We start from the raw sequence: 19,252 nt of genomic DNA, 5'->3' as shown, positions 1-19,252 counted from the left end.
TATTTTTTCTTGCTCTGTGACTTGTTTCCCAGCTCCGTGTAGTAAGGTAATGAAGATTAATACCTCAACGGGAGCAGAGAGTGAGAAGGCTTAACTTTCTGTGGCTCTGTGCCATTTGATGTATGCACTTTATGGAAAATCATTTCCCTTGCACTTCTCAACAAAATTGTTTGGGTACAAAACCTCCATTCTGTTGAGAAAAGAAATTCAATATTACTTAATATCTGATCTCTCACAACATTCATCCACAGAAGTCGCTTACAGAAGAAAGGACGACATTGAAGCAAGTAAGCAATTCAATGTAGGTGAATTCCATGTTTATAGGAGTGTTTTGATGTTCAGTCTTTTATTGACAAATAAAACAGGAAGGCTCGCAATCTAACTGGAATGCTATTTGCTATTCAAAATTAAGGAGCATCATAAATAAGAATTATTTATTTCATAAACAGAGGACACACGAACATGATGAAGATCAATTTGTTTATTCAAAGATGCTCAGACTGTAAAGGCTACAATTTGGATGTGTGTTCAGCAGTTGTCTCTGGTCCTCTACAGACTGGAATCCCATTACCACAATATCGTGATTAGATACTCCCAGTGCCCTCGAGATAAAATCTCATTACCTATAAAAGTAGGTCCTTTTAGATTTTTAGCTAAGTTTTTTCTTAAAACTCCTACCTGATAATCTGAGTTCTTTGCAGCCTGAGTCTCTGCTCACTTCCATGAACAGCCTATCATTTGTGGAAGATGGATGTTGTAAGGGTTGCCCATTCCTATGGGTTGTTGTAAGCCATTTCTTGCCCCATGCTACCCGATTTACAGTTAACAATGAGGAACTTTATGAGAGAGCCTAGAAAAACTCATATATAGAATACCAATCCTCCAGGCAGAATATATGTAACTCAACTCATGTACCAGATGAGAGAGCCCAAAGGAATTCATTCTTAATTTCATATTATCATGTGTTCCAATACCCTCCCCATTTCCATCTATAAAAGTCATTTGAAATGATAAATTCTTTAAATACTTGATTTTCCTGTGGAGTCCACATGGAGATACTTTCTAATGTACTGATTTTCTTTACCTTCTGTTGTAAAAATACCACTCTGTGAGGGAAAACTAAGGAAATATAAAGGCCTATTTCTCATGTGTAGTGCTTATTACTTTGTCCTTGATAGCATCAACATAACCAAGAAGTTACTTAAAATGTGAAAGAATGGAGAATTTTGATAATTCAATGTATTGATGACTGCTATGAAGAAGCAAGTCAACTTCCAAGCAAGGATTCCTTGACTTAAGTATCTTTACGATATAATGTTCAAAGTACAGCTTAAATATTAGACCCTTTAGTCTCAAATCAAAAAATAAAAATAAAACTGTGTTTTGATTGTGCAATTCCACTTCTGGGAATATAGCTGAAGAAATCTAAAACACTAATTCAAATAGATATACGCTCCCCTATGTTTATTGCAGTGTTGCCAATAGCCGAGACATGGGAGCAGTCCAAGCGTCTACCGGTAAAATAGTGAATAAGAAAGCTGTGGTTCATATATACAATGGAATATTACCTGTTATAAAAAAAAAAAAGTGAAATGTTACTACTTGCAACAGCATGGATGGACCTAGAGGGTGTTATGCTAAGTGAAATAAGTCAGTCTGAGAAAGACAAGTACCATATGATTTCACTTAACACATGAAGATGAAGAAAAGAAAGGAACAAGCAGAACAGAAATGGCTCGGATACAGAGAACAGACTGATGGTTGTCAGAGGGGAGGAGGTCGGAGGGACTTGGTGCCATAGGTGAAGGGCTTGAGAATTACAGACTGGTAGTGAAATAGTCCCAGGATGTAAACTTCGGCCTAGAGAACAGTGTCAGTAATACTGTAATAACTATGGATGTAAGGTGCCAGGTGGGTGCCGGAAATATCAAGGGGAACACTTTGTAAAGTGCATGATTGTCTAACCACGATGCTGTACATCTAAAACTCATGCAAAGTGATATTGAATGTGAACTTTAATTGACAAATAAAAACAATAAAATAAAAAATAAACCCATGTACATGACAGTGGCTGGGGTACTTGGGCTAGGAAGAAACTAAAATCCAAGTATGTCAGACACTCATTTAGCATTTCTACCAATTAAGGGGTTGTTACCGGGTTATTTTTCTATAAAGTACACAGATTTGCAGGTGAAACAGATATTGAGGGTGCTTTTTTTTTCTGTTCTTGATTGGGTTCCAAAACTGGAATGAAATAAGTGCCTCCCTCCAGACTACAAATTATTTTTAGAGCTTTGAACACAATAAAAACGATACTGCATTACCCACTCTGTATGATATATTCAAGGATAGGATGAATGAAACACCAACATTATAGGTACAATTATGGTATGATTGCATTCACCTACCCAAGCTAGATGAATGGGAAACAACACTTGGGTTTCATGAATAATTGCTTTGAAATACTAATAAAATGTTTTCATTAAAAGTCTGCATTCATCAAAAAAGGCCTTTGAAGGTTATCGTATTGCACCTTGACTGGAGCCTCATGAAGCACTCCCATGACCATGGATGCATGCTACTGCACCCAGGGCTGGGGTATAAAGGCGTCCAGCACAGAAGGGACAATCACAGTTGTGGACTGCTCTCTCTGCTGCACAGCCGAACACACGTCTCCCGTCAACATGTCCTACAACTACTGCTCTGGAAACGTCTCCTCCCGCTCCCTTGGGGGCTACCTGCGCTACCCAGGCTCCTCCTACGACTCATTCTGCCCAGGGGATGCCATCTGCCCTCCAGGCCCAGGTCCACAGGGCTCCTCTCTCTACGGTGCCTGCCAGGAGACCTTCTGGGAGCCCACCAGCTGGCAGGAGTCCTGCTGTAACCCGAGGACTACGACGCTCTGCCGTCCCTACCAGTCACACTACATGGGGTCTGTAGGGTGTGGCAGCTCCGGCTTTGGGCCTTTTGCATCGGGAAGTGCCGGTGTCCAGTCTATGGGCTACAGGCCAGGCCTCTGCCGCCCCACCCACTTCTCTCACAGGGGTTACCAGTCTCATTGTTCGCAGCCTTCCTTCGGCTCTCGCTGTTTCGGACAGACTTACTGAAGACCCTCGGTGTGTGTCACGGTGGTGTCTGCAATCTATGAAACTAGAACGCACATCCTGGCAGATACCTGCAGTTAATTGCTGAACCCGACTCACCAGGACTTGCCCAACAGCCTCGTGGAAGCTCGTGACTTCCTGTGGACGAGCGACCTTGCCGTGACCTTCTCTGAACCAGACGTATCAATAGATCTAACTCTCATTCTTCTGCTGATATTTAGAATTACTTCTGTTACTTCCTTTCTAAGATTTTTCTCTTCTTTCTTTCCTAGGACTCATTCATAAGACTGCATTTCAAATAGATAAGGCATTAAAAATAAACTTACTTCTTTAGAATGAATTATGGTATTTTTTGTTTTCTTTGTTTCATATGTTGTATTAATATTTTGCTGGATAGAAAACAGAAAGTTTAGAGGAGAATTTAAATATATGGTGTATCTTGCCCTAAACAGTTGACTCAATGGATAGAGCATTGGGCTGACATATGGATGTCCCAGATTTGATTCCCGGTCAGGGCACACAGGAGAAGCACCCATCTGCTTCTCTTCCCATATCTTTCCCCATTCTCTCCCTCTTCTCTTCCCACAGCCAGTGGCATGATTGGTTCAAGCGTTGGACTCCCTGGCACTGAGGATAGTTCAGCTGGTCTGAGTCTTGGCCTCAGGCACTAAAAATAGCTCGGTTGATTCTAGCATCAGCCCAAAACAGGGGTTGCTCTGTGGATCCTGGTTAGGGCGCATGCAGGAGTCTGTCCCACTATCTCCCCTTCTCTCACTTGAGAAAAAGTATATGGTGTATCTTAATGTCTTAAAAGATTTATATCCCTTCATTAGGTGCATTTGTTCATCTAATTTCTTCAAAAATTTTGTTAGGTATTCATTGAAAAAAAAAATTACTGAGTTCTGATTGCAGAACAGAGTCTGTGTTGAGGAAAGACACAAATATCCTGCCCTCACAGAGCAACATGCCCACAGTTCTAACCTGCCGAGAGGTAGCAAGGGCAGCAATGAGGACAAAAACCTAGGTTTCAGCGGGAACACAAACAACAGGGGCTTCGCAACAGCATCAGGAGATCATGTGAAATTCATTATTGACTATAGAAGGAGTAAGTTTCCACTTTGTCTAAGAAATAAATCTTGCTGATCTAATGTGTTGGTGATGTCCTTTGAGAAACAGCTGCAAATGGAATTTGACCTGAAGGAGACTGGTTGGTGAAAACACATGTCAGGGATGGGGGGGAGGTAGCTGGAAGATTCTGGGAGAGCTGTCAGACCATAGACCAGGGGTCGGGAACCTATGGCTCACGAGCCAGATGTGGCTCTTTTGATGGTTGCATCTGGCTTGCAGACAAATCTTTAATAAAAAAAATAATAATGTTAAAAATATAAAACATTCTCATGTATTACAATCCATTCATTTCCTACCACTCATGTTCATGGTTGTGGGTGGCTGGAGCCAATCACAGCTGTCCTCTGGGACAACACCAAATTTTTATTGGATAATGTGTACACGGGTCGTTGTATGGCTCTAACAGAATTATATACATTTTAAAATATGTGGCGTTCATGGCTCTCTCAGCCAAAAAGATTCCCGACTCCTGCCATAGACCATGAAGCATGTCTAAATTCAGTGAAGGAGGGAGGAAAGCAGGCAGGAAGGAAAGGAGGGAGGGAGGGAGGGAGGGAGGGAGGGAGGCAGGGAGGAAAGGTTCCAGTAATATCTTCAGGGTAGTTCCAAGTCAGTTTCGGTACACCACTCGTTCAGGGAGTTCCCTGTGTCACAGGACCTGCCTTCCTTAGTGTCCCAGCCAAGCTCCGGCACTGGCCAAGCACAGGGCAGAGCATGACCTTGGCCTATATGCTTCAGTAGGTTCAGAGACTGGCTGCTAGAGCTGTCAGTCACATACGCTCCCTGTAGGGGAACATTTGACAGCCACAGAGCTTCCATGTCCGTGATACTTGTTCTGATTTTAAATGAGCTAAAATAGTAATAAATGGTGAAATGATAAATGACACCATGGAATTTTTATGAATTAAGTTCAATATACTTTATTTTACTTGCTTTGATCAAAAAGTAATAATTGCCTGACCAATGGTGGTGCAGTGGATAAAGAGTCGACCTGGAACACTGAGGTTGCCGGTTCGAAACTCTGGGCTTGCCTGATCAAAGCACATGTGGGAGTTGATGCTTCCTGCTTCTTCTATTCTTCTCTCTCTCTCCATTCCCCTCTCTCTCCTCTCTAAAAATTGAATAAATAATAATATTTAATAATAATAATTATAATATCATGCCTATACAGAAGTCATTGAGTGAAAGTCTAACGCCTCCTTTGAATATGAGAAAGAATTGAGAATAATTGGATGGTCATCGCATTATTCATGTTTCCCCATTGATTTGTTTCGTCATGCCCCCCCTCACTCTTTTTGGGTCACACTCTTCTTTTGTCATTGTTTGTTATTCTGCTTGATTTCTTGCCTTAAACCAAGCATTCACTCTTTCCCAAGCTCTTGGCACTGGTGTCGTTTGGGTGGCACTCTCCCTCGTTAGGGCAGGTCTGTCTGCACATTGTAAGACATTCAGCAGCATCCTGGCCTCTTCCCACCAGGTGCCAGTATTACCACCAGTTGTGACAATGAACTTCATCTCCAGACAAATGTCCAATGGAGACAACCCTGTAACCTGTTTAGAACCATTAATTTATGCGAGCATCCTGGGCATGAGCAGTTTGGGGATGTTCTAAACTGTGAACATGGGACATATCCCCCGTGTAGGGAAGGGATAGAGCAATAAATTCCATGTACTATCACTCCACACATGAATGAGGTGTTGTGAATGATGGCTGCCAATAAATATGTTGATACTTCATACATCTACAATAAGGTGGAGTTACTGACTTGGTACATATAGTCCACTCCAGCACATGATGGAGCAGTTGGGGTTTTGTTTACAATTACAGTGATTATGTTTATAGTAATCATCTTATGTTTACCATTATAATGGAGGAGGTGTGATTGTGTTTATAATTATGCTTACAGTTATAATGGCCTGTTCAACTGCAATTGAAGGGAAAAATGATGACATTTTTGTGACAATCTCCTTAGTTGCAGGATTTCTGGGTTGTTGGTTATGATCATACCCGCTTTTTGATTATCTTAGACCAAGAGGAAATAGTGAGACTTAGGTTATTTCCTTACTGCATTTGAAGTAAGGCCAATTCAGACCAACTGAGGGTTTATAGACCCTGCTTTAATACCTTCTGGGCATTCTGAACCTTTCTCTAATTTGTCTGACTCATTCTATATACTCCACAAAACAGAATTTAACTCTTCTGGTGTCCAGTGGCAGTGATAGAGTTGACCGTAAATGACACTTTTTATTTTGAAGCTTTGTAGCTGATATCACAGGTGTTCCTCTCTGAGCACCTCAACATCTAAGTGCAACTCACCATAGCAGGCTTTATTGACTACGGACTTCCTGAGGCACATCTACCAAATATTTCACAACAACCATATCTCCACAAAGAGATTTACATTTCAAAAAGAGGCAGTCCCCCGTGTTACGAATAAGATAGGTTTTGTAGTTGAATTAGTATGTAAGTTGGAACAGGTATATTTACCTATTAAATGCAACTTAGCCAGATGTTTGTCTTAACATAGTATTTATTTTTGCCTTTCTGTGCATATATGTACTTAAACATTTTCAAATCTACAGAACCTATTTTGTTCTTAACCCGGGGACAGTCTGTACAAGAAAACAGGTTGATTTAACCAAATATTCATTTGTCCCTGTTGCCAAGGTTTAGGCTAGGTCCTGGAGGTTGCAAGTTTAAGTGATACAATAAAATGAACTCACAGCTTTCAATAGTATTATAAACTAACTGTAACTTTAGTTAGTCAATAATCTTACAAAAAACAAACAAAAAAAAGACATGGAGATTGGAGGACTTTTCCCAGAAAAAGTAAAACTGAAGTTAGGACCCAGAGGACAGTACATATGGGCAGGCAGAGTAAAGTCACAGGAAATAAAACAGAATAGAAAAAAAATGTGCAAAGCACGTGTTTGAGGAAGGATGAGGATGCCCCCATATGCTCTGCATGTGAAAAGGAGCTTGGGCTTGAAGAGAAAGTCTGTTAGGCCATGGAAATCATGCAAACAAATTTGTATTATATTACAGAGAAAACTACAGATGCATAGAAATTTCTGAGTAGTAATTTTAGAAATTTATTCTTTTAATTTTTAATGTTTATTTGTTGATTCTAGCGAGAGAGGAAGGGAGAGAGAAAGACAGGAACCAATCTGTTCCTGTATGTGCCCTGACCAGCAGTCGAACCAGCAACTTTTACACTTTGGGATGATGTTCTAACCAACTGAGCTATCCAGCCAGGACTAGAAATTTGTTCTTTCATCTAAATTTAAAATGGCTTTTTTTTTTAATTTAAAACTTTTTTTTAATTTAATTTAATTTTTTAATTTTTATTTTTTACAGAGACAGAGAGAGAGTCAGAATGAGGGATAGACAGGGACAGACAGACAGGAACGGAGAGATGAGAAGCATCAATCATTAGTTTTTCGTTGCGTATTGCGACACCTTAGTTGTTCATTGACTGCTCTCTCATATGTGCCTTGACCATGGGCCTTCAGTGGACCAAGTAACCCCTTGCTTGAGCCAGCGACCTTGGGTCCAAGCTGGTGAATTTTTGCTCAAACCAGATGAGCCCACGCTCAAGCTGGCGACCTTGGGGTCTCGAACCTGGGTCTTCCTCATCCCAGTCTGACGCTCTATCCACTGCGCCACTGCCTGGTCAGGCTAAAATGGCTTTTGAAGGCAGATTTTAAATAAGACTTTTGATTTTAGTCAATATTTCATTTGCAATAATATTTGTATTTCACTCTGTTTGTTTTTTTCATGTTTTAACATACATTAGAAATATTTTATCGTTTGTAGACCATATCCTATTTTCCAAATCTTGGGCAACTTACCCAAAAGAAACCCTCAAGGTAGGGATTGTTATTTTCAGAATATTATTTAATAAAATGTTCCCAAGTGATTCATTCTTTTGTCAAGAGAGCAACTCAGATATAAATTATTTATTAAATGTAGGAAACTAACTTGATACCTTCTATCCCTCAGAAGTTGTTTTTATCAACAAAATGTCTTCCTACTGTTCTTTAGTGTTCCTGTCCTGTAGCTCATTTTGTAGCATACAAGGTGTGCTTCCTTATGGGTAGTAGAAACCTTATGGGGATGTAGCAGTCCTCCCAAATGAGATGAATGTCCATCTCAGAAGAGCAGACATTTCCATTAATGACAGTTTCAAACATGCTTGTGTACAAATGAATAAAAAATATTTTAAATAATATATCACAGTTAATACCAAATTTTATGGGTAGATTTTTGTTGCTGGCTGAAAATAAGACCACAACATTTAAAAAGTTTTATTGTAGACAAAAATAAAAATAATTTAGGAAAATTAAAATCATCCTGGCCAGGAAGCTCAGTTGGTTCTCATCGCTCTGATACGTCAAAGTTGAGAGTTTGATCCCCAGTCAGGCCACGTACAAGAATCAACCAGTGAATGCATAAATAAGTGGAACAGTAAGTCAGTGCTTCTCTCTCTCTTCCTCTCATTCAATCAATAAAAATTTTTCAATCAATAAAAATCATTCAATCAATAAAAATTTTTAAAAATGGAAATCATTGGCCCTGGCAGCCTGGTTCAGTGGTAGAGCGTTGGCCCGGCATGTGAAAGTTCCCTGTTCGATTCCCAGCCAGGGCACACAGGAGAAGCGCACATCTACTTCTCTACCCTACCCTTTCTCCTTTCTTTCTCTTTCTCTTTCTCTTCCCCTTCTGCAGCCAAGGCTCCACTGGAGCAAAGTTGGCCCTGGGCCAGGCACTGAAGATGGCTCCATGGCCTCTTCCTCATGTACTAGAATAGCTGTGGTTGCAATGGAACAACAGCCCCAGATGGGCAGAGCATCGCCCCCTAGGGGGCATGCCAGGTAGATCCCAGTTGAGCGCAGGCTGTCTCTCTGCCTCCCTGCTTCTCATTTCAGAAAAACACAAAAATACAAAAAAAAGTGGAAATCATTACTCTGTTCACTTTTATGTTATTTTTAAAAAACAGCAGTCAAATTTTGTAGGCTTTATTTTTAACAGTACATGTTATAGAGATATATTCTTATCTTTTGTAAAACAACATAAAGAGTTGGGCTGGGTGTTGGTTTGATACTTTTTTGTTTTGCTTCTTTTTTTTTAATAAGACATCTGAGATACAGAGATGCAAATTTGCCAAAGATCACACAGTTAGTTAGTGGTGTACTGAAAACTCAGTTCTACCTTTAACCATATCACCTTATGAAAGGAGTAGAAATAAATAAGTTAAAGGACACTCACTACAAGCAAATTGCATCTCTACAAAATTATTTTGTAAAGCCTAGTAAAAGATAAAATGAAAGCTGGACAATATTCTCCATGGATATAGCAGTACACATGATAAAGTATCTAAGAATATTTACTGGAGCAAGCAGAGCACAAATTGAGGAATGATGATACAAAGAAAATAGGGTGGAGAATGGGACAGGGTTGCATGCAAAGAGGGTTCTACCTGAGTGTTGACGCCTCTGCGCAGAAAAAAGTGTTCTGAGTGAAGAGCAGGCTTTTTTTTTTTTTTTTTTTTTTTTTTTTTTGTATTTTTCTGAAGCTGGAAACGGGGAGAGACAGTCAGACAGACTCCCGCATGCGCCCGATCGGGATTCACCCAGCACACCACCAGGGGCAACGCTCTGCCCACCAGGGGACGATGCTCTGCCCCTCTGGGGCGTTGCTCTGTTGCGACCAGAGCCACTCCAGAGCCTGGGGCAGAGGCCAAAAAGCCATCCCCAGTGCCCGGGCCATCTTTGCTCCAATGGAGCCTTGGCTGCGGGAGGGGAAGAGAGAGACAGAGAGGAAGGAGGGGGGGTGTGGAGAAGCAAATGGGCGCTTCTCCTATGTGCACTGGCCGGGAATCGAACCCGGGTCCCCCGCACGCCAGGCCAACGCTCTACCGTTGAGCCGACCAGCCAGGGCCAAGAGCAGGCTTTTTTGTGGAAGACAAAAGGAGATTTCTAACTATTGTGATATTGACTTAAGTGATTGGATTTCACGTAATTAGAGAGGGAACGCTAAAAGCACCAGTAAAAAAATTTAAGAATATGGGACTTTTTAATTTTGTTCTTTCATAGGTCATGCTCAAATATTCTTTTGCTGCATATTTAAACAGAGTACTGAAAGTCTGTAATGAGAAATTCCACGTTGCTCAAGCTCATAGTACCAGGCTGCTCTGAAGCTGTGGTCCATTGATTGCAAATTCTTTCTGGTCCTTTAAAAACCGGAAAATCTGCCAATTTTGTACACATTTTATCACAAGAATTAGTAGGATTTATCTAGTTTATCTACTGTTCCCCTCAACAAAGACACCCTGCATTTCAATGGGTATGCATAGCTATTAATTCTTTATATTTTCAAATCTATTACACAAGCAACCATTTTGCATGTAAAACCATTTTATATTTGATACAATTAAATGAGCTTTACTGAAACTTGACCTGAGTTCTAGTAAGAATAGAAGTGTTTTGTTTTTGTGGGGGCTTTTTTGTTTGTTTTGCTTTTGTTTTTTAATGTTTTCTTACCATGGCCAGATAGCTCAGTTGATAAGAACATCATCCTGAAACACAGGTTGCCAGTTTGATCCCCGGTCAGGCATATACAGGAACAGATTGATGTTCTTATTTCTCTCTACCTCTCTCCCTTCCTCTTTAAAATCAATAAAAAATATTTAAAAAGTGTTTCTTTAAACTGATGAGACAAAGGAATAAAAAAAAAGAGAGTAAGGGAGGGAGAAAGAGAGGGAAGAAGGAAGGGAGGGAGGGAGGAAGGAAGGAAGGAAGGAAGGAAGGAAGGAAGGAAGGAAGGAAGGAAGGAAGGAAGGAAGGAAGGAAAGAAGGAAAGAAGGAAAGAAGGAAAGAAGGAAAGAAGGAAAGAAGGAAGGAGGGGAGGAAGGAAGGAGAAATTTTATTGAGAGACTGAGAGTCTGTGTATCTGCTAAACTGGGTTATCAGGACAACTTGAGTTAATCTCTCCTCTACACATTAGTCTTGAAAAACTTTTAAAATATATTTACTTATATGGGGTAACTTCTCTCTTATATGAGATATTGACTTTTGGTGACTTCCCTCCTAGCCTGAAATTTTTTTATTTTTATGGTTGGATAAAATCATATATATTTGGCAGAATTTGTCTAGGAATTAAAGAAGGTATTATATTAATAAGAAAACCTTATCTAATGAAAGGCAGTAGAGCAATGTTAGGTCCTTCCCACTGTTATTTTTACTTGTTTTAATTGTTCTAAAACATGGAGATTTCTTGGATGGACAGTTAACAACCATTTACTGAATGTCAGTTGTATGAACAGTCATGGTGTTAGCCTTGGGTTTACAAAGATGAAAAGGCAGTTCTTGCTCTCAAGCCACTTACATGGCCATTTAAGACAAAGTGGCAGAAAAAAGGAAACCCATGTGTATTTAAGGACATTAGAAACAATAGGCTCTCTGCAGCTCAAGAAGAAAGGTGTTCCTAAGTGCTGTCAGGTCAAAACAGATTCTCTGTAGGAACTGTATTATTTCTCCTTTGTTGTACATGAGCCTCAAAACTGTATCCAGGACAGTTCAGCTAGCTAGCAGAATATCTACACCACCTCAACACAGAACTGTCCCCATTCAGTCAGGGCGGTGGGTGCCTGGGGAAGGTCTTGTAGAACAGAGGTCCCATTCATGGGACCAGACCCATACTGGACACACATTTCACTTTAGAGCCTGCCTCTCTGTCCCTCTCCCTCTTCTTCTCTCTCATCAAGCTTTCACGAAACTGAACATTTCCATCCCATCTCATCCTATCCCATCGCATTTCATTCTATTCTATTACTTCCCATTGGAAGAAGTACTAAACATCATCAATAAATAGATTCGGTGATCCACTGATGATACAAGACTCGTACATTGAACACCTTTGTGCTGGAGATTACCCATGTGAGAGTTATTAAAGCAGCTCATTGCACGTCTTCTGGCTTAATCTTTATCTCCGAAATTTTCAAGTGAAACAAAATCTTTATTAAACTGTAGTTCAGTCACAGGGTCATAGGTCACTCGATGTCCACAGAAGAAATCTTAGATTTCTGGAAACTTTTTATAAGATGAAATTGCACACCTCAAGCACTGAAGGAGAGTTGAGGACAAAAATTGATGTGAAATCACCTCACACCTGTCAGCATGGCTTTCAGCCATAAATCAACAAGCGAGTGCTGGTGAAGATGTGGAGAAAAGGGAAGCCTCGTGCACTGTTGGTGGGAATTCAGACAGGTGCAGGACCTTTCGCTCAAAATAAAAACAGCCACATCTTCTCTCCAGACTTCTTGAGCATTATTAGCAATGAGCATGACATAGGAGCAACTTGCATCTCCACTAGCTGATGGATGGGTTAAGAAAAGGTAGCATATGAAAAAAAATGGAATGTTATTCAGCCTTTAAAAGAAGGCATTCTCGCCAGTTGTGACGACCTGGATGAACCTGGAGGACACTGGACTCAGCAAAATGAGCCAGACACAGAAGGGCACATACTGCATGGTACACTGAAACAGCGAACCTGGTCAACTCAAACTCACCGAAACAGAGTAGAAAGTGGTTTTCAGGGCTTGGGAGGAGGGGGAAGTAGCAGTCAGAGGGCACAAAGTTTTAGCTGTGAAATACGGATAAACCCTGGAGTTCTGCCTGGCATAGTGCTGTAGTTACCAATGTTGTATTGGTTCACCTAAAATTTTGCTAAGAGGCTGGATCGTATATTAAATGTCACCATCATCAGCAGCAGCATCATAAGGAGGATGACGGGGGAACCGTTAAAGGTGATGAATATGTTTATGGCACAGATTTTGCAATGGGTCCATGAATGTACACTTATCTCCAAACTCACAAGTTGCCTGTACATTAAACATGGGTAGCTTTTTGTATTTTGACCATACTTCAATAAAGTAATTTCAGTAAAAATAAAAGCAACAGCAAAGCAGCAAATAAAGACTAACAAAGATACAAGATTTTTCATAGGTCTACAAATGTATACAAATGTCAAGCCCTAGCCAGGGTACTTTGCAGTTCTGTAAGAACACTGCTTGTGGAAACAGGATTTATGAAGCTTACCAGAAGCTGGTTTTTAAACACTAGATGAAAGGTGAATGTTGTGATTAATTCCTGGTGAGCAATCAGTTATGTTTGAGAAATGCATTCACTCCTTCCTTCTGTTATTGACGGTTTCCCAATGTTCGTATAGAAGAGTAAAAGCAATCTAGCAAAGCCCTCTTCTATTTTCTCTGCACTTTTCATTTTGATTTCAGAAGGCTCAGTTCTCTTCCTTCAGGGACTTGAAGAGAAACAGAAGTCACAATTTCAGTGACACTGGCTGATAAACACTCAAGTTGAAGCATTCGACTTGGTACATTATCAACGTGTATAAAAAGCACTTTCTTTTCTGTTTTGCCTGCTTTTAGACTTAATTCTCAAAAACCTTTCAGCCATCTAAGATTGAATGTATCCCTGCTAATAGTGATACTGATGAAGGTTAATACAAATTCCACAGGCAAATTGCTTGCTGGGGATGTCCCTCACATACTTCAAAATCAACTATATAAACACACATAGGCAGTTATTCCAAATGCAAATACATGCTTGATTGTTATAAGAAAGGGAGGTATTTTTGGCACTTGTAGTTTCTACTCTATTTTGTCAAACTGTTGAAGTTGATTCTGTGTATCATTTTCCATCAATTTAGAGATACAGCATACTGTAGGAAGAATTTAAGGAGGCAGATGCTGGAAAGGGAGGCTTTTGTTTTGTTTCAGTAAAAGGACATGTTTATTTGAAATGTTAGAGGAAAGAATGAGAAATGTGGTAAAGGGTGATAAGACAAAAGCAGATAGAATGAAGAAAAGCATGAGACAAATAAACTTGGTGAGACCAATCATATTCTTGACCACCAATGCCTTGTGATAGAGGGAATAAAAACTTCATGAGTTTTATGAAGGGGGAGCCCTTCGGTTTCCCTTCCATATACATATGTACATGTAATATGGTGAAAATGGAGTGTGGAGTGTGAAACTGCATATTTAAATGGGGAATTTTTTCTAGCTTTATTGAAATATGATTGACATATAACCATTACATATATCTAAGGTATAAAATACAATATTTTAATATTCCCATGTTGCAAATGATTGCTATAATTGAGCTAGCTAATGTAGTCATCACCTCACCTTTTTATGGTCAAAACACTTAAGGTTTTACTCTCTTAATAAGTTTCAAGTATGCAATATGTTATTAGTAATCATATTCATTATGCTCTACATTAAGTCTTCAGACAGGACTTATTTGTCTCACAATTAAAATTTATACCCTTTGCCTGTTGTCTTCCTGTTTCCTGCAACCTCCTGGGCCCTGGTCACTCTTCTGATCTCTGTCACGATGGGTTTGAAGTTTTTCAATTCCACATCGACGTGATATTATGAAGTATTTGCTTTTCTGTGCCTGGCTTATTTTATTTAGCATAACGTTCTTCAGATTTCTCTATGTTATTGCACATTAGTCATTCTTAAATGGTGGATTTTTTTTTAATTCAAATAAAATTGATCCTAGGTGATTAAAGCTGAAGCCAGCAAGACTAATTTCTAAACACTACGTAACTCAGACTCATCTAAAAGCATATATCTACTTGTTTTATTTTTAGTCACAAGTATCAATTCATAAAGGGAATGTAAACATCTTGAAAATAAAACTTTATTACTCCAAGTATTTGCAAGTTATGAATTTAAATACTCACTGGATTCTTCAGCAAACACTGAGGAGCAGTATTTTTTATGGCTCATACATCATATCAAGCTGGAGACATGCGTTCAGCTGGAAAATTATAGCATTTTCTTTACAGACTTTATAGGCTACCTATCTGATAATCAGACAACTGACAAAGATAGATAATTAACATTTAAGATATATTTAAGGTCAAATAAAAATTATAAAATTATATATACTATAATAATTTATAGTAGGAATATGAATTCTTACCCATTTATCTTAATCCAAAATGACTGATTATTTTAAGGCATTTGGCTTTATATTTTAAAGAATCTCAGCTTAGTAGTAATGGCAAAAACAGGATTATAGGTTGTAAAAATACCTTGGTTATTCCCTTATTTTATGGATGAGGGAGAATGAGATTCAGTAAACAATGAAAATAGTATACAAGATGTGAGCATAACTGTAAACAATGCGTGATGTTTTCACTGTGTTACTCTGTGAAATAAACATTGAAAAAAAATAACTCCAGAGACACAGTCACAGCTAAAGTCACCATAGACTATCTACCGGTATTTCCACAAGGGACAAAAGGGCAAGTTTCTGTTAAGAGTTAAAGCATTGTTATATCAGCTACATCATTTAAATTAGCTTTGCAAAGCCACTGTCTAACCAGTCATTACAATCAGGTGTCTATGGGAACAACACATATTATTACTGAAAATAAGAAATCATTGCTCATCTAGAAGGTTCAATCAACACAAAAGAATCATAATACTTAGAAATCATTGCTAGATTCAGTGTAAAAATACAAAGAGAAAACTGTGCCTTGCCCAGTCATTATGAAAGATATAAACTGAATGCCGGGGTCATGGTCATGCAAATGTTAAAAAGTCACGGCACAAGTGTAACCACAAAGCCAAGTGAGTTGATGTAAAACTGGCTTTCTAATTTGAAGAATTAGTACAATCAAATAGGTCAAATAGGTTGTATATAATGCCATAATCCTGATATTTTTGGCTGCTAAATCTTTATTGAAATGGCATTGCTATTTCTTCATACAAGTCTCTCATAAATATAGATTTGGGGGGGGGGGGCAGACGCTGAATATTTAATGCATCAAAAATATTAAAGAAAAATAAAAGCAGATAAATAACTGAGAATTGCACTACATGTTGCAAAATCAACTTTTTTGACGTTTGCTTGGACTGACTTGCTTTAATTTCTGCAGACTTAGTTTTCTTTTCTTTTTTTTATTAAGTGAGAGACCAAGAGGCAGAGAGACAGGCTCACATATGTGCCCCAACTGGGATCCACCTGGCAAGCTCACTAGGGGGCAGTGCTCTGCCCATATGAGGCCACTGCTCCATTGCACAGCAACTGAGCTATAAATATTTTAGTGCCTGAGGCTGAGGCCATGGAGCCATCCTCAGTGCCCTGAGCCAACTTGCTTCAACCATTTGAGCCATGGCCATGGAAAGGAGAGAGAGAGAGAGAGAAGTGGAAGGGAGAGTGGTAGAGAAGCAGATGGGCACTTCTCCTGTGTGCCCTGACCAGGAATCAAACCTGGGACACCCATATGGTGGGCTGATGCCCTACCTCTGAACCAACTGGCCAGGGCTCAGACTTAGTTTTCACTAGTATCTATGCTGCCCCAAAGCTAGTTATGTATTTGCTTTTTTGGTTTTAAATAAATCACCTGATAGGGTCCTACCACTCAGCATAAAAAAATACTATCAATAGCAACCAAATTTCCTCATTAGAAAGATTATAACTGTGAAGGAACTGTAAAAGGACCCTCCAGAAGAATTCTGTCCTTCGAATTACTCTGTCATACCTCATCTCAGGTACAAGGTACCTCATGCATTTGTTTTTTCTTTCTCATACAAACTTTCTTTTATGTGATATATCCAAAGTGGGGATTAAGCAGCCTGGAAGATTTTATTGTGATTTGTAAGGTATCAAAATTGAAATTTATTTTGCACTTAAATACGGAACGAGTCACACTGAAATCATTCAGGAAAGAAAATGTCTCTTTAAAGATAGACAAATGTCTACAAATGTCAAAACAGTTCCTAGTGATGGAACAAAGAGGGTATTAACTCAATGAATGCAAAATTTTTATATCTTGTTAATGGGTGTTGAATTGATTACTGAAGACATATACTCTTCATGACCAGACAGAAGCCAGAATACTATCTTTCCCTTGTCTTCCAAAGTCCTCATCTCCACGGCCAAAATATGAGTGGTGACTTACACCACGGAGGTTACGATACACAGGGCAAAGCTGCTGCAGAAGCCTGGTCTGTCATGACTGTAGCTTACTCTCTGTCCTATCTGTTATGCTTCTTTTGTGTTGATTGGACCTTCTAAATGAGCAATGATTTCTTATTCTCAGTAATACTATATGTTGTTCCCATAGACACTTGATTGTAATGACTGAGTAGACACAGTTGTTTTCCAAAGCCAATTCAGTTGCATAATAAAAGTTGCCTGAGCTCAAACATCACTCTGCACAGTAATTTGACAAATCCTCAGAGGTGGGGCTGGAAAAGCCTGCAACGTTTACCTCTCTAGTGGTATCTGGGTCCCCCAAACATTGTCCTGTTCCCTTGATTCCAGCAGGGGACATCCTGCTTCATGCCAGCATGTGTTAATTCAGTGTTCCTTTAATCAGCTTGGTGCCTATTAGAGGTAATTTCTTCCTCAGAGCCTGGGCTTTTATCTGACTCTGGTTCAGATTCCCATAAACTCATCCCACAACATGAGGTAATATCCCACCTGTATTTCCAAAGATTATTTTGATTCACTAATTATACATGACTGCTTCTGACATTCTCAGTAAGAAGAAATTTTAGAGTAAGCATCATAGTGTGTCCACAACATTCAAAACCAACCTCTCTTTAAAGGTTAACCACTTCAACCAACTCCCTGGGACAGACACATCTCTCAACTTGGCAATAATAATAGTAGGAAGAGTGTTTATCCAAACTTATCATGTAGTATGAACTTGAGCTGTCTTAATTCATTTAATACAATCATCCTGTCAGGTAATACTATTATTATCCTCATTTCACAGATGGCTTACAGAGCTTAAGTAGTAACACACTCAAAGGCATCACGGCTGTTAGGTACTCAGTTGGATTTGAACGTGGGTAAGCAGACATGAGAGTTTATGTGTTTTCCACTTGCCTGCAGTCTGATTTAAAGAGATTTCCATTTTGAGTTTATTTTTGTGAGTGGTGTAATTTGGTGATCTACTTTCATTTTTTTGCAGGAAGTTGTCCAGTTTTCCCAACACCATTTGTTAAAGAGGTTGTCTTTACTCCATTGTATGCTCTTACTTCCTTTGTCAAATATCAGTTGTCTATAGAGCTGTGGGTTTATTTCTGGGTTCTCTGTTCTGTTCCATTGATCTATAAAGAGATTTCCAGATGAGAATAAGGCAGATCCTTCTTTGCCATGTTTTCTACAGCACACTTAGATCAACCAGAAGCGGGAGCATCATTTTTATAATGGTGAGTATGTTTGCTGACTTCTCATCTATTTCTTTTGGGTCTCAGCCCATCACCTGGCCATGTCTACTCTTAGGATCTTACTCACATGGTTCTAGAGCTCTCTGCCACTCTTTGTGAACCTGTCCCCTTGACACTCCACGTCCAGTCCAGATCTGTCCCTTAATTTTTTCCTTCTCTTTTTCCTTTCTCCTCACCACATCTGTGCACCTACTCTGCCAGTATGAGGCTATGAGTAATTCATATCCTGTCCCTCACAGACCCAGGGAATAAAGTTAGAGTTCTAAACATGTCAGATGTCAGAACCCTAAGTGCTAAGTGGTGATTTGATTTGATTTAGGAGAATTTTCATCATTTATGGCAGTGATTTTCAACCTTTTTCATCTCATGGCACATATAAACTAATTACTAGAATTCTGCAGCACACCAATAAATAATAATATGTTGATTTGACCAAAAAATAAGTATAATTTTGATTTATTCACACTAAATGGCTATTGTTGTGTTGGCTGTTGTCATTTTTATATTTGACAATCTAAGGGAAAATAAGTCAGTGCTCCTAAGTACTCAGGTGTTTTATGTTTGTTTGTTTGTTTTGGTGTTGTCTGTTTTATAAATTCTGGCAGCACACAAGTTGAAAATCTCTTATCTATAGAAAACTGGAAGGACTGTTCGAAAATTGGAAGGACTGTATCCATCAGGGTTCTCCAAATAAACAAAACCAATAGTATACACACAAACTCTCTCTCTTTCTCTCATGTG

General features: G+C 39.3%; 1 protein-coding gene across 1 annotated transcript; it reads left to right on the top strand.

Annotated features, from left to right (window-relative positions):
* The first annotated feature begins 2,567 nt into the window (after positions 1-2,567).
* Positions 2,568-3,107, top strand: LOC136391858 (keratin-associated protein 15-1-like). Its single transcript, XM_066363741.1, has one exon. It carries the CDS (start codon positions 2,568-2,570, stop codon positions 3,105-3,107), a length of 540 nt encoding a protein of 179 aa, XP_066219838.1.
* The last annotated feature ends 16,145 nt before the right edge of the window (positions 3,108-19,252 follow it).

Source organism: Saccopteryx leptura, chromosome 2 (genome assembly GCF_036850995.1).
Source record: "Saccopteryx leptura isolate mSacLep1 chromosome 2, mSacLep1_pri_phased_curated, whole genome shotgun sequence".
Lineage (NCBI taxonomy): Eukaryota > Metazoa > Chordata > Mammalia > Chiroptera > Emballonuridae > Saccopteryx > Saccopteryx leptura.
Note: the sequence above shows the minus strand (reverse complement) of the source record. Positions and strands in the feature narration are given on the sequence as shown.

What these genes read in the sequence shown, in the direction of transcription:
- LOC136391858 (XM_066363741.1), top strand. Translation starts at nt 2,568, where the DNA reads ATGGATGCATGCTACTGCACCCAGGGCTGGGGTATAAAGGCGTCCAGC.